This window comes from Amphibalanus amphitrite, unplaced genomic scaffold (assembly GCF_019059575.1).
Source record: "Amphibalanus amphitrite isolate SeventyFive unplaced genomic scaffold, NRLGWU_Aamphi_draft 000533F_arrow, whole genome shotgun sequence".
In the NCBI taxonomy this organism is placed as follows: Eukaryota; Metazoa; Arthropoda; class Thecostraca; order Balanomorpha; family Balanidae; genus Amphibalanus; species Amphibalanus amphitrite.
Genome location: NW_024882027.1, coordinates 71,548 through 99,264, shown reverse-complemented (window position 1 = coordinate 99,264; position 27,717 = coordinate 71,548). Strand labels below are relative to the sequence as shown.

Sequence of the window (27,717 nt, the reverse complement as noted above, 5' to 3'; positions counted from 1 at the left end):
GTGGTCGTATCGTGGCGCACCTGCCGGTCTGCGGTTGGCTGAGACCAGCGACAGCGTGGCTGAAGCGTCGTGTCAACTCTCTCACACGCGGGTGGGATGACGTCACACACGACGCGGCCCTGCGGGAACAGCTGAAGCACGTGGCTGAGCGACTGGCGAGCGAGGACCCGGCCCGTGGGCAGTGGTGCGTGACTGGGCACCGCGCCGTACTGTGGACGGACGCCAGCTCGATAGCCGCCGGCGTCGTGCTGGAGAGCGAGGGAGGTGACGTCATCGAGGACGCGTGCTGGCTCCGCCGGGACGAGGCCACCCACATCAACATGGCGGAGCTCGACGCCGCCGTGCGGGGCATCAACCTGGCCCTGGCGTGGGACATGAAGACCATCGAGCTGAAGACGGACTCCGCCACTGTTCACCGGTGGGTCAGCGACGCTCTGAGCGGGCGCGCGAGACTGCGAACCAAGGCACATGGAGAGATGCTTATCCGCCGGCGGGTCGACGTCATCAGGCAGCTGGTCGCAGAGCTGGGCATTTCTCTCACCGTGTCTCTAGTCCGCTCGTCTCAGAACCGTTCGGACACGCTGACCCGAGTGCCGTCCCTGTGGTTGCGTCAGGACTCGCAGCCAGCGGACCAGCGGCCGAGCGATGGACAGCCAGTGGCAGCAGCGGCAGTGGTTGGATCGGAAGTGGGAGACGGCGGCGGCGCCGTTACCGTGGACTTCCGACAGGCCGTCACTGACGTACATGTCAGGGCGGGTCACCCGGGTGTCCGACGAACGCTGTATTTCGCGCGTCGGGATGTGTCATCGTCGATTTCCCGGAAAGTGGTCAGGGAAGTGGTGACGGCCTGTGACGTCTGCCGCGCGGTTGACCCGGCGCCGGTGACCTGGAGGCACGGGTCGCTGGCTGTGGAGGGGACGTGGGACCGGCTGGCCATCGATGTCACGCACTACGGTGGTCAGTCCTACTTGTCGGTGATAGACTGTGGCCCGTCACGGTTTTGTGTGTGGAGGCTGCTGCGGCGGTCGGACGCGGCGACAGTCACGAGTGAACTCGAACAAGTGTTCGCGGAGCGAGGCGCACCGGCTGAGCTTCTGGCGGACAACGACACCGCTTTCCGCAGTCGTCAGTTCGCCGCTTTCGCTGCCCGCTGGGGAGTGCTGCTGCGTTTCCGCGCAGTGCATCGCCCCAGCGGGAACTCCATCGTGGAGCGGAACCACCGCAGTGTCAAAGTGATCGCGGCGCGGAAGAAGTGTGGCATCGGAGAGGCCGTGCACCTGTACAATATCACGCCCCGTGACGGCGGGACGGCGGCTGAGGCGCCCGCCAACGGCATCTACCGCTACCCTGTGAGGGACGCCGTGAGACAAAGAGCTACCGCCGGAGCGTCCGAGGAGGCCGTGATAGGACGGCCGCCAGCCCGGCGGGAGGGCGACTTCCAGGTGGGGGACGCCGTGTGGGTGAGGCGGCCGGGCACCCGCTGCACCGAGCGGTCGGTTCGAGGAACGGTGTCTGGCGTGGTGTCGCCGCAGGTGGTTGAAGTGGGCGGCGTGCCTTGGCACATCAGAGACCTCCGCCACTGCGGTGACACCGGGGGACCAGCAGCAGGCCCTCGGACCCCCGACCGGGGCAGCGGGGGCCCACAGGAAGCGGAGGAGGACCGTGCCGGGTCCCCGATCGTCATGACATTCGGTTATGAGGGCGATGGCGCGCCGGGGCGCCCGGTGGAGGAGGCTGATGATGCGGGTGGTGAATGCGGCCGGTCTGAGAGCGACAGCGGCGAAAGGGTGGTGCGCCGAGGTCAGCGTAATCGGCGGCCGCCTGACTTCTTCGGCCACGTGGTGCCGATTGATGCGTTAAACAGCAGCAGCGGAAGTGATGATCTTGAGGATCAGGGTGAGGTGTAGTCTGTGTCTTAGTCATTGCGTGGTTCGAGCGATGATGGTGCGCGTCGTATTGCGAGCCAGGGTCTTATGGCGACGGTGAGTCGGCGGAGGGAGAAATTGATCAGCCTTTGTCTAGGGTTCAGAATGACGTGATATGACGTGATATGACGTGTACAGAGGTATGATCTAGGCTAATGTGGTGAAGCCGGGCAGTGCGCTCCGGGACACGAGCGGGTACGGGTGTGAATAGAGGCATCTGAGTGTACTGGACTTTTTGCATTACTACAGACAGTTCGGCATCAACAGACTATGCCGTACTGTCAAAATCGCCTGCACTTTTACTGAAATGTGTACAGGTGCACTGCCGCCCAAATTGGGCGTAAAAAGGTATAGACGTGGTGGCAAGTTTTCGGTTTGCCTGCTTTGTCAGAAACAGGTACGGCACGGGAGGGTTATCGGTTTTTGGACCATTTAATGGGTTTTTGTGCAAGGAAATGATATGTAGTTGCTCCTATGTCAACGGTAAACGTGCGGAGCTAACCAGAGTTTTCCGCCTCCCATCTCTTTCAAGTATTTAATTGATTACTTCTCCATTACAGCTACAGGGTTCAGGCTGCATGGCTACAGTTGATATAATTAAAACCTCAGCAAATGTGAGATGACAACAGACTTGTGGCGATTCGGCGAATGTCGGCTCGCATTAGCCGCGCGTGTGCAGCATTTTCGTTATTATAAGCGTTCAAACATGTGATATTATATTGGTCCCATGCATTAGGGTGGGTGTCAAGGTCACCTGAAGGTCAGGTCATTGATCTCTGATGACCTCGGTTCGTTTTTCGAGTTCTACATGTTTCTAGGCTAGGTTTGGGAGCTGAATTCGAATATAGCAACAATTTGAACATTTACGGAATAGTTTTAGTGCCTTCGTAACATGGTACGAAGCTGTCAGAGGCGGTTGACACCTACTACGAATACCCGGCAGGACACCTACTAGTTGACCTGACCTGACCTGACCTGACCTGACCTGACCCGACCTGGCCCAAATGCACGAAGACTTCATCTGTGATCAAAACTAACATGCTTTTCGTGATCAGCACCCCGAAAAATCTCATAGCAGCTACACTTTACGATTTTCTAACCGGTCCCGATTTTCCCGACTTTTGGGTCATTGACCTGACTGGAAGGTCAACCAATGACCTAGAACCCTAAACTTGGATATCGTCGGCTTCCTCTCACGGGCAGCACGCTCGTTTTTTTTCCGTGAAGCTTTAGCTCGATCAGGGGCGAAACGGCAAGGGGGGTCCAACGGACCCCCCCCCCCCTTATACGTTCACGGGCGGCAAAACGCCAATACGGGTGAGGGTTAAATAACCGGATAAACAATCGTCGTGTTTTATTCTGGCCAGCTAAAACTGAGTATCTTATGTGCAGCTGGCTATAGGAGAAAGTGCGCAGAATCTATGACGCCCGGTCGTCGCCTTTTGTTCTAAGTAAGACAATGTTCAAAGTTTCATATCAGTGCCAGGAAATCCTTTCAAGTTATGCGCGGGAAGTGTAGAGCGGTCATTTTTGTCCGAGTTGCGCCGTTGGCAAATATCCCCGTGAAGTTTGTTTGGTTGTTCGTCTTCTCAGAAAGCTGGCTTGTAGATTTCCTTTGGAGCTGCCGACTTCCAATGTCAACCAACTTCGAAACATTAGTTTTGGGAACGGAAACTACCTTGGCCATTCAAGGAATTCATATATTTGATGCAAGAATTTGTATTTGCTTAGATTCACCGTTAAATACATGCTTAATGTATCTGTGTACCTTTTTTGTAAAAGGAGCATTAGTCGTCTTAGTTCGAGACGATCTAAAAAAGACGACAGGTGGGATCATACAGAATACTGGCGGCAAATTCGTTGTTAGTAGGTACTCGTCAGATGCTAGTCGAAGTCTGTTACTTCCGCGTCACTGTGCCAGTCCTTGTGATAAAGAACACGTACCCCACAGACACCGTACCCGAATATGCAGACGACGTACCCGGATATGCAATATGCAGACGCACCTACCGAGCTTTACTCGAGGCTCGTCGAACCCGCCCCAACCGCTTGTCACACTTGACAGACGTCAAGGCTGTCACACCTAGCACAGCTGTCACATGACAGCTACGGCCGCCGCAGCTGACAGACCGACTCGCGGGGTGAGTCATTTGACTGACAGACTCACCTCGTTGCGCTGAGTCGCTCCTTCGGCGCCTGGGTCTACTCAGATGACTCGGAGTCGCCATGAGATTATAACCCGGTGACGTCATCGGTGATCGAATCTATCATTGCTGATGTCATGCTGATGTGAGTCCTTGACTCACCCATCTCACGGCTTGGTAAGTCGACTCGGGTTGCAACGAGTCAACCCCCGTCGACCCCAGGCGGCTGAGGCGCTGCAACGGGAGCCTCCCGTGCGCCGCGAGAGGGCTCATGACTCCGACTCTCCTGTCGGTTTTCCCGATGAGTCATCGAGTAAGAGTCACGGTCTGGTGCCAACGTCAGTGAGAGCTTTGACGTCAGCGAGTCGGGGTGACGTCAGCGAGAGTCATCGCTCGATCTTATCTGTCAGCAGGTGAACGTTTATTAGACGGATGCCGGCGACTCGGGCGCCCGCTAGAGTCAACCTTTGTGGCTCTGAGGACTCTGGCGACCCCCTGGCGGTGACGGGAAATTCTAATCGAGGGTGTAATCGTCGGAATTACATGTTCGTTAACGGTACGCCAGGAGACTGTGAGACGGCCCTCTCAGCCGCACCCGCGACGCCCGGGCCGCGGCGGCGGCCGCCGCGGCGCAGCGGGGCCGAGGCGGGCCGCCGCGGGCGACGCTGGCGGCGCGTCGCTATCCTAAGGGAGGCGAGGACTGGGGGAGGGGTAAGGACGGGACGGCGCTACGCTCGCCAGTCCGTGCGTGACTGCCGCGCGCAGAAGAGTCTACCAGCGAGAGGAGATTGGAGAGCGAAGTACCGCGTTAAGCAGTTCCCTTCTGTGCAGTATCGGCCTGTGCAACGATGGAGCACGCCGCCTTAGGATACGCCATCACCGGTAAGATATCACCGGCGCACGCGACTACCTGTCCGTCGTTTAGGCCACCATCGCGGCCCAGGCGGCCCCTCTGAGCGGCCCCTCTGAGCGCTGATCGCTCCACACGCTGACAGCCCGTACTTATTCGGGTAGCCGCCGACCGGCCCCTCTGAGCGCTGATCGCTCCCCGCACTGACCGGCCCCTCTGAGCGCTGATCGCTTCACGCACTGACCGGCCCCTCTGAGCGCTGATCGCTCCACGCACTGACCGGCCCCTCTGAGCGCTGATCGCTCCACGCACTGACAGCCCGTACTTATTCGGGTAGCCGCCGACCGGCCCCTTTGAGCGCTGATCGCTCCACGCACTGACCGGCCCCTCTGAGCGCTGATCGCTCCACGCACTGACCGGCCCCTCTGAGCGCTGATCGCTCCACGCGCTGACAGCCCGTACTTCTTCAGACCTGGCCGCTGATCGGCCCCTCTGAGCGTTGACCGCCCCACAAACTGACACCCTGTACTTATTCTGGTGGCTGCTAACCGGCCCCCTCTCAGCGCTGCCGGCTCGTACGCCCGACGCGCGCGCGCGCATGAATCGCTGACTGGCCCTATAGCGCGACTGGCAGCCCGTCTGCACGAATGGAACTCTAACCCGTCCCATAGCATTGTCGGCTCACATACACTGGTAAACAGCGGTACGCACGAATGAATCGAACGCACGCTGACCACCGCATGCGACCACGTACGGCCCGTACACATCAGGTGACCGCGCGTACGCCAACCACGTGGCCCAGCCCAGCAGTCCTGACGTCACACCGCCCTCAAAGAACACGGTGTCGAACGGCGGTGGGCGAACGTGTGGTGCGGTTGACACCTGACCGTCCATTGTTTACTTTTCCCGCCCGACTGGTGTTTGACCGTGGGTTGTTTTCGCGCTCTCCCCACCGGTCACCCTAGCGTTATCGTACCCATAATACCGCTGGTGACGTTCCCGGCGAGGCCAGTGGCGGATCCAGGGGGAGGGGCAAAAATGGGCATTTGCTCCCCCCCCCCCAACGGCATAATTTTAACATTACGCCTATGGACGATGCATGGAAAGATTCGATAAATTGTTATGGTTTGCCCCCCCCCCAAACCTCTGAGCTGGATCCGCCTCTGGGCGAGGCCGCCATGTCGCCAACGCCCCCCCCCCCCCCCCGATACTGGCGTCTCAGTGGACCTAAGCGCCTTCATCCCACTCACAGGACTGCAAACAATGCCCCTAACTGACGGTCTGTTATCCTGGCCTACAGGACTCCGACCGCTCACCCCAACGGACAACACCGCAGCGCGGAGCGCGATCGTTGGCCCCTGGGCAGACGTGACAGGCCCGCTACCCCCTACAGCAATGCCCGCCCACCAGACGACCACCGGAGCTGACGCGCCGGCGGGCCCCCAGCCGGCCCCGGTACCAGCAACAACACGGGCCCACGGAGCCGGAGACCCACCGGCTTGCCCTGTGCCGCCGGCGACGGCCGGCGCCGCGGCCCCGCCCTCATGGGGAGGCGCGGCACACACCCCTGCCTACCCGGCGCCTGGAGGCGCGCCCAACTGGCCGGCGCCCGGAGGCGCGCCCAACTGGCCGGCGCCCGGAGGCGCGCCCAACTGGCCGGCGCCCGGAGGCGCGTCCAACTGGCCGGCGCCCGGGGGCGCGCCCAACTGGCCGGCGCCCGGGGGCGCGCCCAACTGGCCGGTGCCCGGGAATGAACAGTTCGCCGGCGTCGGCCCCACACCCACGACCCAGGCCTACAACCGCCCGGCCCCCGCGACCCAGCCGAGCGGCGCAGCCAGCACCGGGCACGGGCTGCCCCCACAAATGATCCAGCCCTATGACGAGTACCGACGCTCAGCCGGCGAGACTAGAGAGAGCGCAGCCGCGGCGGAACTAAAGGCACGCGAGCGAGGGGTGGCGGTGGACCGCGCACAGGACCACCAGCAGCTGCCGGTAGTGTCCTACGCGCAGCCGCCGGTACCCGCCCTCCGGCTAGCCGGGGTCAGCACCAAGGCCGCCCAGGACCTCCGCCACCGAGGCCGCTACGTCGCTGTCGACGACTCGGGGGATGAAGTAGGGGGCCCGCTGACGACCACCGCCCACTATTTGGCCCGTGTAGCCGAACTGCTGGCTCACAGAGCCTACCATTTCCCAGCGGCGGGGCTCCAGCTGACAAGTTACATGGCGTGGCTGATGCGTACTTACGCCGACCGGCCCCTCGCCGAAACTCGGGCCGCCGACGCCAAAGCACGAGAGGCCATGGCGGCAAATCCGAGTATTCTGCACACAGCTCTCGACTGGGACGTGCTGTGCCGGCCTGGCATAACACCAATTAGCCACAGTGTGGAGACCAGGAAGCCGCAGCGGGCAATCATCTGCCAGAACTTCCTGGCCGGTCGCTGCCCCGCCCACCCGTGCCCATGGTTCCGTCAGCACCCGGCCTGCCTCATCTGCCGACAGAGCGACCACGCGACGGAGCAGCACCACGCCAGAGACCGCAGCCCGCTAGCCGCGCCCGGCCCGCTGATCGGGCCCGGCCCGGGTGTCCGACGCCACCAGCCGTACACGCTGGCCGGCCGCGTCCCCCGGCGCTGAGGACACGGCTCCGCCGGCGCCCCGCCCCCGCCGGCAGTCGCCGCGCCCCCTCCCCACGTCGGCCATGGCACCGTCCCCGCTGACCCTGCCGGCGGCGGCACTCGTGTAAATACTGTACAGATGTTTAACCAAGACCCCAGCACCACAGGTAGGGCGGGCCCTGTCGCCGCTTCTTTCCCTGCGCTGCCGGCCGCGCCGACGCCCCCGCCTACCACTGAGCACCGCCCCCACGACACCGGGATTGATGTGCCTGCGTTATTTCGTCTGTTGACCCACTGCCCGGCGGTCCCAGCCAAACACCGAGATACCATTATCCGCCGGTTCGTGGAAGGGGCGGACATCGGCTACCGGGGCCCCGCAGAGGCACGGCGCACAGACAACAATCGGTCCGCGTTACTGCGGCCGGCGGGCGTCTCCACCGCCATCGCCGCAGAGGTCGCAGCTGGGACGACGCGAGGTCCTTTCACGGCGCCGCCCCTGCCAGCCTTTATCACCAACGCGCTAAGCGCCCGTGACAAGGGGGACGGGAGCGTGAGGTTAATGGGGCGTTCTAGGGGAAACTAATCCACCAGGTGGCTCTGCTAAGCAAAGCCTCAAAGGCGTTTGGCGCAGCTGTTACAAATCTGGCGCGCATACATTTTGCAGTCTTTGATAGGCTGCGACTAGCGAGTTGTGCGGATGAGGAGAGGAAGGGGAGTCGATTATCTGAGCATATATTTAATTGTATTGTTGTAAAAGTTATAGGAATCGTTCTTGCACGAACCTTGCTTTGAAATCTTAGTGCCTCGTACTATGGAGGTCGGATATGAAACGTGGAGTGTACCAAGACTGAAGGAAGAGCTGAAGCTGAGGAACAGTAAAACGTCTGGTCGAAAATCGGCTCTAGTGCAGAGGTAAGGTTTATTTGAGTATGTTTTCTTTTATGATGTTTATCCCTTCAAAGATTCTAGCTATGCCCATTGATGCAAGGGCACTCACAAAGTAAGGGCGTAAGGGCCCATGCGGCATGCCATCCCCATGGCCCATTTAAATTGCGATTTGGGGGCCTGCCTCAAATGTGTTCAGATGGCCCCTAATGGGTCCTCAAATCAAACGAGCCCTTAATTTTAAGACTGCCAAAGACCATCTAAAAATTGATGGTGAATGAAACCCCTGGGAGGGCCCATCTCGGGTGAATTTTCCGGCTGGGGCCCCTGGCATGAGGGGCCCAGTTGGCAGGTCATGCCCACCTGGCACCTACAGCTACATAAAGAATCCTTATGAGTAGTGGTCCCTTAAGGCTAAAACTATTATCTGAATGGACAAACTGCATCATATGTAGCATAACCGTGCTAACATACTGAATATTTTTTTTTCAGACTTCAAACTTTGGACTCTGCGTCTTACGTCCCTGGTGAATGAGAAACCAACCAGGAAAATGATCCGACACGGGCTGACTCAGCTGCTTGGCCTCAATCTACTGATTTCAAGATGTATGATGGAAATCAGCAGGAAAGTCTGACAAATGTAGAAATCAGCTTTTTCTTTGCTTCACACAGTCAGTCAGTGAGCCGAATGAAAGTGGAAAATCAGGCTGGGTACAAGATGCTTCATGAGATGTTCCTTCTGTCCCTACTTCATGCAGGCAATGGTGAGGCAGACTTTTTCCGTGCACATGTCCATGCAGAAATGTCGAAGACTGTGACATACTATGCATATGTCCGTCTGCATGGTGGCTCAGTTGAGTTTTGCCACTGTGAGTGTCCTGCAGGTGCAGGGCCTCATGCTACGTGCAAACATGTTGCAACTGTGCTCTATGCCATTGAACATGCAGGCAGGACAGGGGAAGTTTTGGTGCGGAAAAGTGTGACTCAAAAACAGCAAAAGTGGCATGAGCCAAAGAGGGTGAGAGTGGCTCCGTGCGCACTGTCCTCAAGAGATATGCCACTAAATGTGTCTCAGGCATCCTCAAGTGATGAACATCATGCAAGTGGTTCTGGAGAATTTGTATTCGACCCACGACAAGAGCATGACAGAAACGTGCCAAAGGCGGAGAAACAAGCCAGGCTGAGATCTCTGCTGTTGAATTACCATGCCAACAAGTCTGGGCCACAAATGGCGATCATGCAAGGTTTTGATGACAAAGCCAACTGGGAGGCAATCATGCTAGACCATGATTATCTTGATGTTCCGCTCGACATCCAGTGGCTCTTCAGGCAGCTGAAGGTAATAAGGCCTAGGTTTAGTTTATTGATAGTCACCATTGAATATTGTATTGTTCGTTGTTATTGCTTGTTCAAAGACATATGACAACTGATATGCAAAATATCTTTATTACTATTCTGTTGCCTGGAATAAGAAAAAAACATAGCCTTTTTCCATATACAACATAAGCCAACAACAAATGCTGGATTTTGACCACTCAATTAAGTATTTTCTTGAAAAGTCTCTGTTTGTTTCAAAAGTGTGTTTATCACGCAGGAAACGAATGTAGGTACATATGTACACATGTACCTGCCCCATATGACAGGAAGGAAAGACAAAAAATCAGCTCACTGACACTGAGTTGAATTTTTCGTTGGCAGGATACTGATGTCGGCGCAGTCGAGCAGCACACCAGAGGTCAGACGACCAGCAAACTGTGGCACGCAGAGCGAAGCCTGCGGATCACAGCGTCGAATGTCTCGACGATTATCAACATGAAAACCCGCGACCCTCACCAGCTGGCTGCGACCCTGGTCGCGGGAACAGGAGCTCCACGGTTTGCGGCGACAACGTGGGGACGAAATTTCGAGCCCCAAGCAATCAAACGGTACGAGGAACTCACTGGGTGTGGGGTGATGAAGAGCGGGCTCGTCATACATCCAGAGCTAAGAGCCCTCGCAGCATCGCCCGATGGCATTGTGGGCGATAAAGTGATCGAGGTAAAGTGTCCCTATAGTATAAGGAAAAGTGCTATATCGCCCTCGAACTACTCGCATATCGAGATCAAAGAAGGAGCTCTCATGCTCAAGCGGTCGTCCCCATACTGGTGGCAAGTCCAAACGCAGATGTTTTGCACCGACAAAGTCGAGTGTGACTTTGTAGTGTGCACAAAAGTTGATACAAAGATCATCAGTGTCCCTGCTGATACAGCAACTTTCCGCAACGTAGCTCTGCCCAAACTGGCATCCTTCTACGACACCTATATGGTGCCAGCAATTCTGTCTGCTAAACTTGGGATAACGAAGCCATCATCCATGGACATAGATGAGGAGCTGGCTCTTACTTACTTTTAAGCATCGCATGCGCGCTCCCGTTTAGCGCTCTGTCTGTGCTTGCAGCGTGCCCGTTTGAATGTCAAACTTGTGTATCAATCACCAAAAGGGCAAAGAAAGTGAAACATTTTCGTACACAAAGTGTTGGTACATGCTTTAATAGTAATAGGTACATCCCTGTTCGCCTCGTTTGATCCGTGGCCCCCGCCTTACCCCATCCGGGCTAACCCGTGCCCGGCCCCCCTGCATAAGCAGGGCAGGCCGGGCCGCCGGCCTGTCGCGCGGACCGCCTTTGGCCCGCGGGACTGGCCGGTGGTCAGGGGGCGCCGCCTCGCGTGGAAAGTCGCACTGAGGTGCGAGGCGGCGCGGGCGGGGGCCAGCGATCTTGTCTCAGCCACGTGTGTGACGGGCTGGGGTCCGGCATATCTAGACATGCTTATGTATGAAGGTGCGCCCCGACCGGGGAGCGTGTCTTACCGTGATCTGTGAAGGGCACTGGGCGGTGTCGGGTACATAATCCGTGTTAACTGTGAAGATGCATTGGCTCGTCAAAAACTGTGACTTGACGCGCCGTGCCTATTCTTCTTCAGCTGGACTTCCGCGTCTCTGTGAAGTGTCGTTTGCTCTGTTCATTGCTCTCGTCGTGAAAATGACCCTCAATGCAAGGTGTATTGGTTAAAAAAGGGATATCCCTGTTTGTGTTGTGTTCGGTGGTCATGTATATTTTCCCTGTGCTGTAATGTGTCACAATACATTGAGCATTCCCTGAACGCTCCTTTGTTTTATGTCGTTTCATAGGAATTGATTGCACGGTCATTGGTTATCAAAACGCAACAATGCTCTTTACAAATGTACATGGACAATTAAGTTACGGTACATCGTTGATCTCACACCCGCGAGTAACAGCAACAAGGGTAATAGCGGCTGCCTGGTATTTGAGATTCGGCTCAACTCTGTTACTACACGCGCCTGTATGCGTCCCTGTATTACACGTTTCTGAAAACTGCAAAAATTGATGTAATATGAGACGTGTATTCATTGATCTGTCGGAACATAGTAAGTCAGAGACATACATAGGTATACACTAGGACATTCAGAACCTCTCGACTCGCTGGAGTGTGGTACGCTTACTTCACTATATTCCTTCGGAAGTTGGCGAGCATGAAGCAGATGTACACTATTTCCGTGCTTAGCTTAACCTGGGATACACACATCCGACCACGTAGAATAGCGTAAGTCTTGGCTAACCCAATAACACGTTCCACGTGTATGCGTCGAGATGACAGGGCCCCCGATGCGGCTCTTTCGCTAGGCGGTAACTGTCCTCTACCCTTCATCGAGGCTGGGGTCACAAGCTTCACAGATCTAGACTCGGCGAGGCAGCGATCAGTGAATCCACGGTCAGCAATGACCTCCGCTCCCGGCCCGAGGCTCTCCAACAAGCCGCTTTCCTGCACTATCGCATTATCGCTGGTGCTTCCACCATATGTCTGGGAAACGTGAGTTACGATACCCGAGGGTGTTATTGCCACTAGTGTCTTCATGGTGTTTGTAGATTTGTACGTACTATACGTGGCCTGCTGCGCGATCACGTTTCCAGGCTTCACAGTTGCTACCTCTGTACAGTCTATAATCACCTTTGTGATCCCTGAATCCTCGCTGCGGCCCGCCCCGAACCCACAACCTAGTCCCATGTCCAGAAACTCGCGATACATAAAGTTCACCCATGTGATGACTATGTTGGATATCAGCGAGACTGACACGTCATACATCATGCTCAGTTCAAAAAGTTCTTTGTTTCTCTTTAACTTTACCAGTGTAATGAAGAAACAGTCTAGAGGAGGGATCACCGTGCAAGCAGAGCCATCCGGGTAATATTGAAGCCTATGCGCTGCCGGACCCAGGCAGTCAAATACGATCTGGAAGTGTTCGAAGCTCTCAAACCCGGTATAGAACTTGATGGCCTTGTCATTGTTACTGAAGCGGTCTACTGAGAAGTTCACGCTACTTTGCTCTGCTTGCACGGATTTATCAGCACGCTCAGGTTGAGGTGCAGACTCATCAGCGACTTCAGCATTTTCATGGTAGTCATTCTCAGCAACAACTTCCTCAACTGTATCAAAGTTGCCTATCCTATCAAGAGTTGCATCAGGCTCTTCAGCAACATCTTCTTGTTTAGATGTGTGCTGTCTTTGTATGCTCCTGGCTCTCCTCTGCACTTCTACCTTATTCTTTGCAGAAGTCCATGGGAAAATGCTTGGGACAGCATCTTTTTTCAGCTGCTTCCTGACTGAAAGCAAAACAGGAGGAATTGTGGTTAGATTATGCATCAAAATGAACACAATATCAAAGGTGAAATGTTAATAGGTATAAACTACCTGGCAAAGAATTGCTATTTATTGACCTTGGCGTGATATTTTATATTGAATTGTGTTGCATTCCTTAACAATCTATGAAGTTACTGATTATGGATGTCTTTGTTCTCAAATGAATTGTGCCCTGATTTGCATTTTAAAAAGAAAGAATAGGTACCTACTGAGGCAAGGCTAGTGTAGGATTGCTTATGCTGGATCACATGTTAAGTTACATTTCTTCACATAATAAGCGAAACATAAAAAGTGATAAGTGAAAATACGGATTCATCAACATGAAAAAGCAAACATGGGTACCTGTAGCAAATGTTGAAAGTGAGTGGCAGATTTGAAATCCCATGCTTAGATGACAAATTGTTTTTGAATGAAAATTGTTTTTTGTTGACAATTTATTTACTTACCAATTCCTGCCATCTTGGATGTCCAGGATGGCTCCATATAATCATTCGGTGTGAAGTGTTTTCGACAAACTACAGATGATGCTGAAGGTTTCCACACAGATCCTCGTTTTGAACCTTCTCTCCTGATCTTCACCAACCAGGTCTTGCGGAGCTGTGGTGGGTAAAAACAGTCATGTAAAATGTGGCAATGTCTTTATGTGAGATCTGAAGAAATAGCTTTACATTTGCATTACTTGTGCAAGCAAGCATGTTAATACATTTCCAGGTCAGGGTATCAAGACCAATTTATAAGAATGTGCAAGTTGCATGTGAAAACAGACATTACGGCCTCAGTGAGACATCTTTAAGCCAAAAGGCTGTGGAAAGTTCAAAAGGAGTTTCAGCAATGGCATACTTAAATGGCAGGCGGCCGACATGATATACTACACATGATCAATCCATGATAGGTATGCCCTTCAGGCTGTATCAGTAGCAAACATATGCCAATTTCTTGTACACATAGCCCTTGGTGGAGAATGGTTTCAAAAGTTGGTGTCAGTGTGGCGAGGAACATCTCGGTGTGGCCTAGCATCATCTATGTTGTGGTCTGGGTCATGCCACATTATCCCCCCATGTACATGACTGATGCATTTGATGAGCTAAAACCTCTGACAAAATTTCAAGTCCACCTTGCCATTTGGACATAAAAACATTGAATATGTTATATGACGTGTGGTAACCGGGTTATTCACTTTTCTCACCTTCTCTTCACGTGGTATTTTGTGCCCTCCAACAGTGCTACTGCATCCAGGAACACAGCAGCCAACCATGTTTGCAGGCTTCTTTATTTTATCCAAGGCCTTCTAACGCTTCTATCTAACGCTTCCGATCGTCTTTACAACAAGCTCAATCACAATCCGATAAACCCGACTCCAAACTCTACTCAGATTCAAGTTCGAAAGACATACGCATTATATTCGAAATTTCTTCCCAGCGTCAGTCAGCCATCATTTCCATGAACCTGATTCGCTTACAATGGCAACTGAGAGCAGCTCCAGTACAAAAAAGTAAAAATGAACACGATAAGACTGCGCCGCATTTGGAACATCTGCGCAAAAAAACTTTGAGGCTTTGACTAGCAGCGACATCTATATGAGCTTCTCGTGGAACGCCCCATTCTAGACCTGTCGCAGCCCGCCGGCAGCAGTGTGAACGACGGCATTGACGCAGCGCAGTTCCGGCTGTCCTACACAGCAATAGACGAGGCGTTTCGGCTGATATTCGCGCTGGGCGGCCGGGGCGCACTGCTCGCCAAGGTCGACATTCAGGCGGCTTTCAAACTGATCCCGGTGCGGCCCGACCAGTGGCGTCTACTGGGGTTCCAGTGGCAGAACAGCTATTACTATCAGACCGCCTTGAGCTTCGGCAGTCGGAGCTCGCCCCGCATTTTTAATGACTTCGCCGAATGCCTTGTAGCCCTATTCCAGCAGCGCGCGGGAGCCGCGGCAGTTCGGCATTATCTGGACGATTTCTGGCTGGTGGCCCCTCCTGGGACCAGCGACGCACACAAAGCGTATCGGGCCGTCAAAGACGTGTGTGCCGAGCTGAGAGTGCCGCTAGCAGCCGGGAAAAGTGTCCCGCCCTCCACCGCGCTCACACTGCTCGGGGTCTCGATCGACACAGACGCCATGACGGTGGGCTTACCCCCTGAGAAGCTTCTCGAGCTGCGCACCACCATCGGTGACCTCCTTTCACGCCAGAAGTGCACCAAACGCCAACTGCTTTCTGTGGTCGGGCGTCTCGTACATGCCAGCAAATGTGTGCCGCCGGGTCGGGCCTTTACGCGACGCCTGCTCCAGCTGGCCTGTTCTGTGACAGCCCCGCTCCATCGGGTGCGACTGACGGCCGCCGCCCAGGCCGACCTGCGGTGGTGGGCAGAGTACCTCCCGCGGTGGTCTGGGACGTTCCCACTGCTCAACCCGGACGACCGTACGGTGGATATCATACTCCACACGGACAGCTCGAGGTGGGGCACCGGGGCCTGCTCAGGTCAACGGTGGTGGCTCTCACCTTGGCCTGCCGGCACCACCGACAGTGGCTCCCCGTCTATGACCTGGATCGAGCTAATCCCCATCTTGGTCTCCCTGGTGTTGTGGGGCGCAGAATGGTCCGCTCAGCGGGTGCGAGTGTTTTCGGACAACATGGGAGTGGTCGGGTGTGTCTCGCGCGGGTGGTCCGGGGACGCCCGTATCATGGCACTGTTGCGACATTTACTGTTCGTCACCGCATGTCACGCCTGTGTTTTGTCAGTGGCATACGTGCCGACGGCCGACAACGGGCCGGCGGACAGCCTGTCCCGAGGCGACCTCCCCCGGTTCCGGCGCCTGCAGCCCACCGCTCATGTCAGGCCGGACCCTGTGCCCCCCGGACTAACTGACTATTTGCGGGACCCCAGCCGCGGCCCCGAAACAATCACCGGTTTCCGCCTGTGACGTGTCACTCATCAATACACATTTACATTCTGTCCTGTCGGGCGTGATTGGCGTAAGAAACGGAACGAGAGGGACGGACGGCCGATTATCAGCCAACGGGACGACGGAGCGCAGTCTGAAGGCGTTACAGTTAACGGAAGATAACGTGTTATATGTTCGTTAACGGTACGCCAGGAGACTGTGAGACGGCCCTCTCAGCCGCACCCGCGACGCCCGGGCCGCGGCGGCGGCCGCCGCGGCGCAGCGGGGCCGAGGCGGGCCGCCGCGGCGCAGCGGGGCCGAGGCGGGCCGCCGCGGGCGACGCTGGCGGCGCGTCGCTATCCTAAGGGAGGCGAGGACTGGGGGAGGGGTAAGGACGGGACGGCGCTACGCTCGCCAGTCCGTGCGTGACTGCCGCGCGCAGAAGAGTCTACCAGCGAGAGGAGATTGGAGAGCGAAGTACCGCGTTAAGCAGTTCCCTTCCTTGATTTTTTTTTTTTTTTATCCTCACATGTCGACTGTCCCTCTCATAGGCCGTAAGAAACGGAACGAGAGGGACGGACGGCCGATTATCAGCCAACGGGACGACGGAGCGCAGTCTGAAGGCGTTACAGTTAACGGAAGATAACGTGTTATCGTAACCTTGTACTGTCGAGCCCTGAAATCAAACGTTACGAGCCATAAAAGGTTATCGGCTGTCGGTGTGTGACGTCCCAACCTATCGCACAATGAGTGCCACTTATACTGGTTCTAGCTGCAGTGCTGTGCCTGGCCACTGCACTTTGCATTGGCTTAGGACTCTTGATGTTTACATACCGTTATTCTTATATTGCATTGTTAGAAAACTTAGAACTACCTTGAGACTGTTTGCCTCAAATCAGTAAGAAAACGCGATAGAAGCACTGCTTGCCAGTCTTTCTCACCGGGTCCGCCGCCAACGAGTTGACTACCAAACGTCTGGCGCTCTATGTAGTCTCAACCAGCTCCTTAGCGTAACGCAAATAAGATACTCGTTCCGCACAGGGGTTCCTTGTAGTTCTTTTTATGGTGCCCTCAATACGGTATATCCTCGTATGCAGGCCGTTTTAGTGGTGTGTCATCAACCTTTGGTCGTTAGTACACGGGTTCGAGTCGTTTCGTCTGTCGAAACCATTCCGGAAAACAGCAAATTAAACACAAACCTCTAATAAACCCAATGAAACCTTCAGCCGACAGGGTGAGCAGCTGCAATGGAAACTGACTGGTCCGTTGACCCGTAGGACGTTTGGATTTCCACTTTATTGAAATACCCAACCATGTTCAGTGGATGGACACTAGCACTCAACTCACTGCAATCTGGGAATATTTAACGAGGCAAAGTATATGGATACCATGCATTTTGACGTTCGCTGACTTACACTGATAAGTCTCGTCAAAGCACTACGGAGCGGAACTGGAGGACGTTTTAATCGAAGATATGTGATTTAGCCGAAATTAAAAACTCGTCCTATTTATAGCAACAGCTCAGGTGCAAAGGCACCATACTATAGGTACTAATTGAATGACTCGAGGATCCCGAAATCACCTAAAAAATGTTTGAATGATTTACAGCAAACCGCAGTGCCGGTAAGGAAGACACTCGAAGCTCAAGCCTTGTTCGTCCCGCGCTGGTGGGCTGGTGGCAATGGTGTTCGTTTTATTGATGATTCATGACATGTTCATTGTTCATCAACTGCGAATATCCATTAATCACTGAGGGGGCTCCCCATTGGACGTAAATGATTACGGAACATTCGCCATTATAAACGTACGGTATTGTTTACATAGGGAACTTCTAGGCATAGTCCCAAGTGAATAAATGTGGCTATTTTGTCACGCGATACGAGTCCATTTATGATATAGCTGATGTGATCACCTTACCACTGAAAAACACTGATCGTGCATCCATGTTTTGCTTGCTGGAGCGGCTATAGAACACGCTCCATGTCGGGAGTTAATCGTAATCTGCACGCTGTGGTACTTTGCGAGGGAGACGTCAGGTATTCCAACTGGGTTTACCACCTCGTTGGTATGCTGTTTTGGGGACACTGATACGTCTCAATGTTAATGCTTTTATTATTGTTTGTCGTCATTGGCCCCTCAGAGGTGACCCTACGTCTTTTCGCGAGCACTGAACCCCTCCGGTCGGTCAGTACTGGGGCCACTGATTCTGTTACCATAAATCCTGGTCAGATGATAGGGAGTGACCGCAGACCATTTACGGCAATGTTTAGGTGTGAATTGGCCCCTAACCTGTTCTGACGTCTCTGACTCATGGCGAACAGCTCATGCATCGCGAATCCAGTCCAGACACGTGTCGGGGCGGCTGAGTCATTTTTGTATTTGTTGACGTTTGCTCGTCTCACACCTTCGGACTGTCACAACAATAGCACGTGGCCTTCATTCAAAACACACGGTTGGCGAGTAGAGGCGGAAGGCGCATTTTGCTGTTTTGGGATGCATCGGGAAAAACAATGATGGTATAAGACGAAGACGACGACGCGCAGTGAAGAAACCGAAGCTTCAGGTTTTCTCGATTATGAAGCCATGTTGAGTTCAAACCCTAAACGAATTGAGTTGACATTCCCGATTATGGGACTTTTTGTGCTGGATCGCATTAGGCATTTCACATGACTGAAGGTGTGACTTTCTTCACCTCTGACCTTTTACCTGTGACCTCTGACCTAAGCTAAAACCGATGTGTGCGACCTGATCTCGGCTAGACTTGGCCCACTTGACCTCGGACCTACATGTGACCTGTACCTGTGAGCTGACCTCGGCTGAAGCCACTGCGTGTGATCTAACCTCACCTGTAGCTGACCATTGTGACCCGACCCTCGACCTCCAGCATACATAAACCCATGTGATCTGACCTCGGCTGCGACTGACCCGCGTGACCTCTGACCTCCGGCAGGTGAGCTGGTTCGCCGAGTACAGCCGCTCTCTGGCTGGCTACATGCGTTCCATCGGCGAGACCGGCCTGAATCTGACCGATGACCTGAAGCCGCCCAAACAGCTTTACATCGAGGTTGGTTCCGTCTCCGGAGGTGGTGAGGGGCTGAGAGGGTGGTATTCAAGTCTGGAGCGTTGGGGTCAACCAAACGGGTAGGGGACTCTGGATCAGACCAGCGCTGTTGGCAAACAGAATGAAGACGAAATAGAGACTAGCAGGTTAGAGACTGGACGTTAGAATAGAGGCTGGGACGGCCGTTTAGAAGACTGGTTTAGAGCGTATCACGATTCGCCATCAGTTTTTTTTCTGTTTGAAATGAGTATCACGAGGAGTAAAAAGTTCCTGGATGATGAGTCTGAAATTTTCATGGGTCAAAAATAGGTGTCATTTGAGCCGGTCATAACACCGGTTGGCGACCAAGATAGACCCTGGTGTCTGGATTGTGTTTCGGTGTACCACCGCCGGCGAGCGTGCTCCGGTGGTCGGGTGCTATATCGGTCGTCAACTCATCAACTCACCGGCCCAGAATATCGTTCACGGAGTTCCCCGTGATAGTTGGGGAGTCACCCGACCTGCCCAGGGGGCTCGGCCGCATCCGGGCATAGTTTTATACAAAGAAGCATTCTTTGCTGTTCAAGCCATTTGAAAAATAATGATTGTGGTGTTAGTAAATGTATAATTGCTCCATCAAACTGACCTAACTACTTCAAGATATGATCCGAACAAAATATGTTTTATTAACTAACAGTGACAGCTAACTTAACCAAATGTTTCCTAATATCATTCACTCCACTCTAAGGTTAGGCTAGACCCAGGCATGATTTGACCCGACTGCCCCCCGAGAGGAGAGCTGTGCCTCTTACTTGACCGTCATTCCTTATGCGGGAACACCCTGCGATAGCCTGCAGTGATTGTCTGATCCGATACCCCAGCCGTTTGCGCAGGTACGATCCATAAACCACGCGCTGCTCCCATTCTGTCAGTCTTTCCGACTATGAAGGCGGGACTCGCGCGGGGCGCACTGCCTCCTTCGCTCTACCATTAGCGCAGATGAGACCCCAGCTCAGTTATTGAGCCACCGCTCCGGGTCGGGGCGGCGGCCGAGCCATGAATATCGCCGGGAAAGTCCCTCGGTAGTTTTCGCAGCAACTCGCAGCGGCTGCGCCATATGCCCCCAGCTCGTCTGGATTCTACTGGTATTGGCTCGCCACTGCGTATTTGATGATTGTTCACGGCCGAATTGATTTATTGTGGATGAAAAATGGCTTTGCCATATCTGTGTGTTTGAATTGTGAAGTATTTAAGAATACCGATCTGTGCTAACGTCCCTTCCATTTCATTTTTAAGTTGCTATTTGTCTGTCGCATAATCAGGCATGCTGTAACTAATACATAGGCTAGTGTTGCTTTTTCTTTTTACGGTTACAAAGTGGTTACTAATTTGACGATAATACATAGGCTAGTGCTGCTTTTTCTTTTTACGGTTACAAAGTGGTTACTAATTTGACGAATGGCAGGTGATGATTCTTTCATCACTCATAAAATACAGCCGTTTTGAAAAAAAAAAATTGCGCACCCAAGGTAGGCTTTAATATCGCTTTTCACTCCTCATTTTGAGAGGAAATTGCAAAAAAGTTAATATAGGAGATAAGAGATCTAGCAGATCAAGCTGCGAGGGAACACCCTGCTCAAAACCTCTTACGCATCTTCTGAGGTATAAGGATGCATCTTCTTAACGGTAGTAACCACTTGGAATAAACTAGCGGTCTAATACCAAGCCAATTTCGTAAAAGGAAGCGGTGATATCCCCTCTGCGTTGTAAGAAGTACCACATAATTTCTGACAGATGAAACTGCGTCTTAAGCTTTTTCCTCCTGCGCTGCTGACGCTCTGAGCTCGAATATTGCGTCGGTCGACAGCTTGTTACTATGTCGCAGAACGTTGGTAACTCCCTGCAGAGAGTTGGTAACTCCCTGCGGAGAGTTGGTAACTCCCCGGGCCAACGCTCGGCGCCGCCAATCTCCCTCCACCTGGCTGGTCAAACACCGCCGCGCGCCGGCCGGGGCGCAGCGGCCGGCTACCGCTACGGCGCTGAGCGTCGTAATATCGCTCCCATGCCGCGGAGGAAGTACCGGGGTCTCCCTCTGTGATCGCCGGGATATTTCCATGTCTTGGAGTGTCACTTTGTCGTCCCATGGCTCGAAGTGTCATCACATTGCTCCATGTGTCATGTCATTGCTCCATGTGCCGTCCTCGTGGCTTCTTGTGTCTGCCAGCAGTCCCTTGACCCCTGTGCCGCCGTGGCGTCTTGCCGTCCAACGTCTCTTGTCGCGCAGCGGGGCCGTCTCTCCCCAGTTCCCATGTCACCCCCATCCCCTTCCTCAACCCTTACCAAGCCGAGCCTGCTCCTTGTCACCTAGCCGAGCCGTGCTAGTGTCGTTCCGCATTGCTCACAGCCATATACGGTGCGGCCGAGTGTCTCTCGTGAACTCCGCGCCCGGTGATTCAGGGTCGCCGTCTCGCCGAGGCTCCATCGAGTGCATGATAAATCGCCTGCCGGGGCGGCCCATTGCCACTGCTGCCGGTGGCTAGGACTGGTATGGTCGCTGCCGCCACGCCTGCCCTGTTGGCTCACAGACAGTGTGAACGTTTAAATGGCATGCAGTCAGTGCGCCTGTAACCTCAATAAACAAACAAATGTCGTAAGTGATGCAGCGGTGTTGATATAAGGGCAAAGCTGTAACGGAAAACATGATTTGGTGCGCTCAAGGCGACCGTCGCTGCAACTAGAACGGGTCGGTAGCTCTGGTACTGCACAGGGACAGTCAAGAGTGACCCCATAGTTGATAGATGGCCAAATGCGAGATAACTGAACTTCATGCAATACAAAGGTGCAGCGCGTTCTACTGATGATCTTTTGGTGCGTGTATCTCTTCCGTCGCGGTGCTCGTTGTTCTTAGTATTGAGTGGCATCCCGTAAACATCCCTTGAGGGAATCCATGTGAGACCCACCATGTTGGGTCTGCGGTTGCAGCGCCGCCAACGACCCCCGCACCAGCCATGCTGCGGAGCTGCAGTCCCCCCCCCCTCCCGCCCTTCCCGCCGCTCCTGGGCTACCCTTCCCCCCCGTCCCACCGCGCTGGGCGGCCCTCCCTCCATTTCTGTCTGCAGTGTTGTCTAGTCCGCGTCGGTCGGCCCTTGTTGGACGGTCGTCGGCCGGCGGCAGGGAAGTCCCTGTGGTCGCCGGTCGCAGCCGCGCACGCTACAAAGTAGACACATTTTCCTGGTGGAGGGCGGCCCGATGCGGTCCTGACGGCGCTCGGTGACAATGGCGACGCTCTGGTGGCGCACAGAGACCGTCGCGAGGCTATTACACAGCACAGAGACAATCGTTACAAAGACAGATTGTGGAGACGCTCTTTAGCGACAGTCGCCACGCTATAGTATGGAACAGAGACGGTCGCATTGCAATGGTATATAGCAAACGGCGGTGGCCGTGGAACTGATGATACGCTTTCGGTGTTCTTGTTCTAGCCTTTTCGTCTTTGAGACGGTCATGCCGCGATGTTACCTTCGTATAATTAGCTGTTGGCATAGGCAGTAGATTTGTATGGTACATACTTCATTTATTCATTACATTTGAATATATTTATACATTCATGGACGATAAGCGCATACAAATTATGATTATTTCAAACCCATTCTGCTCAATGCAGTTTCCATGGGGTAATTACCATTGGCGTAATTATATTATGCTCGGCTTGTGCCATTCACACCAGCAAGCATGTTCATTATGGTGCCGGTGATGGTGCTTCCGCCGGGAGCGGGGGACGCTCGCGGGACGACTGCCGGCCACAAATAATACGGTGGTCGGGAAATGTGTGGAACAAATGGAGCCCGGGGACGAGTTTGCTCACCTCCAAAAATAGGATGGTCGGTCACGGGTGTACCGCAGTTATTTGCAGCCTCTACCGACTTTGCTGCCTTGCAAAGGGGAATTTTACCTGATTGTCGTTCGCGTGGCTCCACTGACCTATATGGGAAGGGGTGACCCCGATCTGCCGTCCTGTTCCACTTGCCGAGTTATAGAATGGGTGACCTGGCGGCCCGCTCAACTGACCGATTGATGGGGGTGGCGCGACTTACCAGTCCTGGCCAGGCCATGCGCGCAGCGCTGTTAGTCCTCTCAGTGAGTGAGGGGGGGGGTCGCTGCAGACGGCCGCAGCACGTGACATGTGTGTACATTAACGGGGGGGGTGCGACTGGGATTACCGTCTGTAAGCCGCGGCGCCGGGCCAGCCCGCGGCTCGTCGGCCCTGGTCCAGTTTTCCAGATCATCTCCATGACTTGTCTGGCGGAAGGATCTCTCCTCTCAGTTTGGGCTATGCCGAGAGCAGGCCACCCGCGAGAGGTAAATTCCGCATAGCTGAGTAGTCCGACCTGGAAATAACGCTGGTCAAGGCTGTCGGCATGTTTCCATATGAACCGGCCTGAAGTGGAAAGGTACAGGACCTCGGCCAAGGACCGGCGAGATGGCGCTCTAATCCTGAATTGTAAACGACGTCTGGAAACTCCCTTGTTCAGGATGCTGAACGACACGCGATTGCCTGTGTTGCGTTAGCATCTCCTTCAGTTCCGGGTGTAATTCGCATTATCAGTTATCTGGACACTGTTTCGGGAACATTACAGTGTGTTCTCTCATCGTTGCTTGCAGTGAGAATGTACAAATAAACGTCGCCAAGGTGTGGGCGCTTGCAGCTTACGTATCTATTTCGTCTGACCGCGCTTATGTTGCGCTGCATGATTGCAGAGTCAACAGCAGCGAATTGAACAGCTGCACGTCGCTACTAATTTATCGTTGCTCCAACTCGGGACAGGGAAACATTGAACGGGAGCAACTTTTCATTTTCGTGACAAGAGAAAAATGTCTCACATGCCAGGGACGGTGGTTGCTATCAGGAGAATCGTCGACTGGCCTTTTTTCTGCCGTGCCTGCTGGATTTTACCGCGAGTCGTTTGTGAGCTTCGTTTGGTGTCGTTTTCACAAGTCGCGTGGCACGAAAGTTTGCTGGTGGATTTCGTGATGTTTACCCACTACTGTGCAATGTGTAGTAGCAGACGGAGAGAAAAGTTACATCTTGACTGATAAATATGTTTTAATTCAGTAATGTAGTGTATCAGTTGCAAATATTTAGTCCTAACCAACTTCCATGAAGATAATTTTTGCCATTATCAGGGCATGGACAGAAATAACAAGCGACCATCAGTTTTGTCGGTTTTCCAGTGCCCAATGGCAGTGTACGGGATGTGATGCAGTTCCAGTGGCCCATACCGGTTAATGTCTGGGGCTTTCGTTGACTATTCGGAGCAACGAATCAGACAGCGGTTCGATACACTGCACTGGTGAGAGACGGGCTAGGGCCACGACTCTCCCTGTTCGCGTCTGAAAGTTTCGGTGGGCATGGCCTGTTGTCGGTGTCGGTGTGCGATGGTCGTGTTCAACGTTAGGCGTTAGCTGATGCACATTCAATGCCAGCCGATTTCGGTGACCTGGCTGCTGAGCTGTGTCCTTTGATGTGGTCGTCCCTCACCCTGACGCTGTGGGGCGCGATTAGGGCTCAGTCTTAGTATAACACGCGCAACTAGCGGAGGTATATTCCGTCGTCATTTACTTCTCCGCTCCCCCCTACAGCGCGGTGGGACTACCCTGACGCGCTACACCTCTGTGCCTGAGGAGATCTTCAGACAAAGCCCCGACGGCCCGGGGCTCCCCGCAATGCGCACCTCTCCCTCCTGGCTCATTCCCCGTTTTCCAGTGGTAACGACGCAGCCGGGGATTGTGCGACTGCGTGTTGGGCCAATGGGGCCAAAGTGTGACGTGGGTTAACGACTCTTACAAATCCCGGAGTCCCTGCAAGCGTGGAGCTGTGTCGGGAGTCACCAGGCTAGGGAACGGTGGCATGAGTCGTCGATGAACAACGCCTTGGGACGCCAGTGACGCAAATATTGCATGGACTGCGCAGTGCGCAGTGCCCGTAGACTATTGCATAAACGATAAACATGTCAAGTCAGGTCACACTTGTGTGTCAGTTGGTGACCCACCTGAACACATTGCATCTGCGTATCGGCGTCGAGTTGATTCATTATCATGAGTCGGGTATCGCTGATGTAGTTCAGAGCGTGAGCGTCCGACCAGCTCCGTGAAGATGCCGGATGTCTAGTCACCCCGCCTCTGCCTGGGGGTCCCCTCGGCCCCATCGAGCTGCTGCCGGGAGGGCGGCGTAGGCGGGGACGCTGGACAGACCCGCGGCCAGTGCCCTGATCCCGGATCCCCCACGTCCGGAGACGCGCCGTAAGAAGCGGATGTTGTGAACGAACATGGTATTTCTCTGTAGGTCCAGATTATGCGTCATTCGGTGCTTCCCAAGGCAACATGTCGTGATTATGTAACGGAGGTATTGTACTGTTCTAGTGTGTTCTAATTCGTCCGGAGCCTGGGCGCCAAGGTGGGAAGCCCGGGTCATTTGGTCCGTCAAAACTGGACACTGGGGTCGTGCCTGTGCTCTGGTGGAGCGCTGGTCAGTGGTCACGTATGAATAGATATGCTTGAGATACGATGCAAATAAATATCAGAAATCGCCTTGCCCTGGCAATCCTCGTTTTTCTTGAGGGAGGGGAACCACACAGCTAAATTTTACTGTCACTATCGAGCATATTCAGCCAGACAAGACACGAGTGTGCTGTAACGGCTTAGCGCTGATTGCCTTTCTATGTCTGTTCTGGTATGGTAAGCATATGAAAATACGATGGTTATCGCCGTAAACACCAGGCTCACGACATGCTTTCGTGTTGACTAACACGGCATTCGCAATGAACTGACCTCATGTCCTGACCTGACCTACATGACTGTGACTTGCCCCATGGGCTGACTCGGCCTCACCCATTGAACCGTCATCTGACAGTAATTTTTGCGTTGTCTGGGTCGAACTTATGACTTGGCCCGACTTGACCTCACGATCTGACCCGCATGCCCCTACGACTCGTGCTCTGACCCCGATAACCGAATTGTTGTCGCCAGGTGCGCTGTATGGAGGATTACGGAGAGTTTGAGACCGAGGACGGCGACGTCATGCTGCTGAAGAAGAACTCGATACACTTTCTGCCTCGCTCCCAGTGCCAGCACCTGGTGCGGCAGGGCGTTCTCCAGCACCTGGTCCACTGACCGGCTTGCGCCAGGGATACCGAAGCACCTGGCTCACTGACATGGCTTGTGTGAAGGGTACTTGAACATCTGGTTCACTGATAGGCCCGCGTATTCTCTGCTCGTCTCTGCTTGATCGGGCTAGTGTCTGCTACATGAGGATGACTAACAACGCAAAGGGCTATTGAGTGGCTCAGAGGTGATTAGAGGTTCACAGACTGTGAGGGCTTCCGTTGTGTGGGCGAACCCCACAATCTCGCCACAGTAAAGGTTATACAGTACACACTAAACGGTGGGTGGCGTGACTGATAGTGGGCCCTTCACACTAAGCTCGCGCCCTTCTCGTGCAGAGACCTGTGCGTGACCTCATCCAGTGACGTCGCAGCCCGGATCTGAGGTCGCCGATTGGCTGACAGAGTGGTTGACGTCACCCTGTGATGTCAGACGTGTGTGCCGGATGCAGTGATGTCACCATGTTGTGGGCCTGCCATCGACGGTTTAGCGAAATGGGAGTGGAGAGGGATGATTTCACGCAAATGCGGGGCACATTGCTCTTGTACTGCGTGGGAGGATAAGACATTGTTCATGAAGAGGGAGCGTTCCATGCGACATACCGGATGGTGGGATCTTTCCCGTGCTTTCGCTAAGCTCATGTGTCATTGTATCATTGTCACCTCACCGTCTCAATAAATGAGGTCATCAGATTTTCGTTCTTTGATATGATTGATATTCTAAAAGCTCTCCTACTTAACTAAAGTCTCCAAGTACAAAGGTGCCGCGAAAGACCTCACGTAGCTTCACCGCTGGATCCACTGAGGAAGTGACGGTGGCCCCAGTGTAGGTAGGGGTACCACCGGTCGACCTTAAGGCGGGCTGACCATCGGTCGATGCCCTCTCGGAAGGGCGGCTGGCGGGGCGCTGGCCCGGCGCTTAGAAATATAGGCGGGTGGACTCGACTGCCGGCAGCGGGTCGCAAGACACACCCGAGATCGAAGACCCCGACTGTCGCTATCCTCTATCATTCGGCCTATTTGCTCTCCACCACTCTGCTTTTTCGATAACGTAAGATCGTTCTTTTCGCAGCTATGGAACTGCGGAGTCTTGGCGGCCTTGAGCTTCAGCTACCTACGGTACCAATCGTACTAATAATCCCCAAGTTGGGAGGACCCCACTCCCAGCGTCCTCCAGCGAGATGGCTATTCAAGGTCTTGTAGCAGCGGCACATCGTCTCGGCTGCTGGTCGTGCCGGCGACTCACTGCTTATCTGACGGCTTCCTGTCCGCTCAAGACTGATGTGACTCAGGACCAGTTTATGCCGGCTGTGAATGGTACGGGGCAAGCCTGTCCCTGGATTTGCTGGGGTTTGAACGGGTAGATCACACATTTTACGAATGTGCATGAATGGACCCAGCATGGTGATGATTTGCGTGGAGTTAATGTGATTGTAATATATTGCACGTGTTCATCATCAACTCTTCAACTTAGTAGCGTATAAATAAGGATGGGTCGAATCGGCTAATCGAATGTAGTTTCC

The 27,717-nt window shown here is 54.2% G+C and overlaps 3 protein-coding genes across 7 annotated transcripts in view; 2 read left to right on the top strand and 1 right to left on the bottom strand.

Moving 5' to 3' along the window:
- The window catches only part of LOC122393394 (DNA replication complex GINS protein PSF1-like), a 76,757-nt gene extending 49,870 nt beyond the window's left edge, over positions 1 to 26,887 (top strand). For all 5 annotated transcript variants that reach the window (XM_043389346.1, XM_043389344.1, XM_043389345.1 and 2 more), the window contains exons 6-7: positions 18,945 to 19,058; positions 26,061 to 26,887. In XM_043389346.1, the coding sequence (XP_043245281.1) occupies positions 18,945 to 19,058; positions 26,061 to 26,204 (258 nt within the window). In that variant the 3' untranslated portion in view covers positions 26,205 to 26,887. The remainder of the gene's footprint in view (positions 1 to 18,944; positions 19,059 to 26,060) is intronic.
- Positions 9,346 to 11,559, top strand: LOC122393392. The gene is made up of 2 exons (XM_043389341.1): positions 9,346 to 9,758; positions 10,118 to 11,559. The coding sequence occupies exons 1-2, from the start codon at positions 9,474 to 9,476 to the stop codon at positions 10,808 to 10,810; spliced, it is 978 nt and encodes a 325-aa protein (XP_043245276.1). The 5' UTR covers positions 9,346 to 9,473; the 3' UTR covers positions 10,811 to 11,559.
- Positions 11,824 to 14,434, bottom strand: LOC122393391. The gene is made up of 3 exons (XM_043389340.1): positions 14,303 to 14,434; positions 13,563 to 13,713; positions 11,824 to 13,079 (listed from the first exon to the last, which is right to left on the bottom strand). The coding sequence occupies exons 1-3, from the start codon at positions 14,369 to 14,371 to the stop codon at positions 11,917 to 11,919; spliced, it is 1,383 nt and encodes a 460-aa protein (XP_043245275.1). The 5' UTR covers positions 14,372 to 14,434; the 3' UTR covers positions 11,824 to 11,916.
- Positions 26,888 to 27,717: the final 830 nt, after the last annotated feature.

Bases quoted from the DNA above. Each gene is read 5' to 3' on its own strand.
- LOC122393391 (XM_043389340.1), bottom strand. From the start codon at position 14,371: ATGGTTGGCTGCTGTGTTCCTGGATGCAGTAGCACTGTTGGAGGGCAC. The intron at 13,714-14,302 runs GTGAGAAAAGTG...TACCCACCACAG, and splicing joins AAATACCACGTGAAGAGAAG to CTCCGCAAGACCTGGTTGGT. The intron at 13,080-13,562 runs GTAAGTAAATAA...TTTTGCTTTCAG, and splicing joins ATCCAAGATGGCAGGAATTG to TCAGGAAGCAGCTGAAAAAA.
- LOC122393392 (XM_043389341.1), top strand. From the start codon at position 9,474: ATGCCACTAAATGTGTCTCAGGCATCCTCAAGTGATGAACATCATGCA. The intron at 9,759-10,117 runs GTAATAAGGCCT...TTTCGTTGGCAG, and splicing joins GGCTCTTCAGGCAGCTGAAG to GATACTGATGTCGGCGCAGT.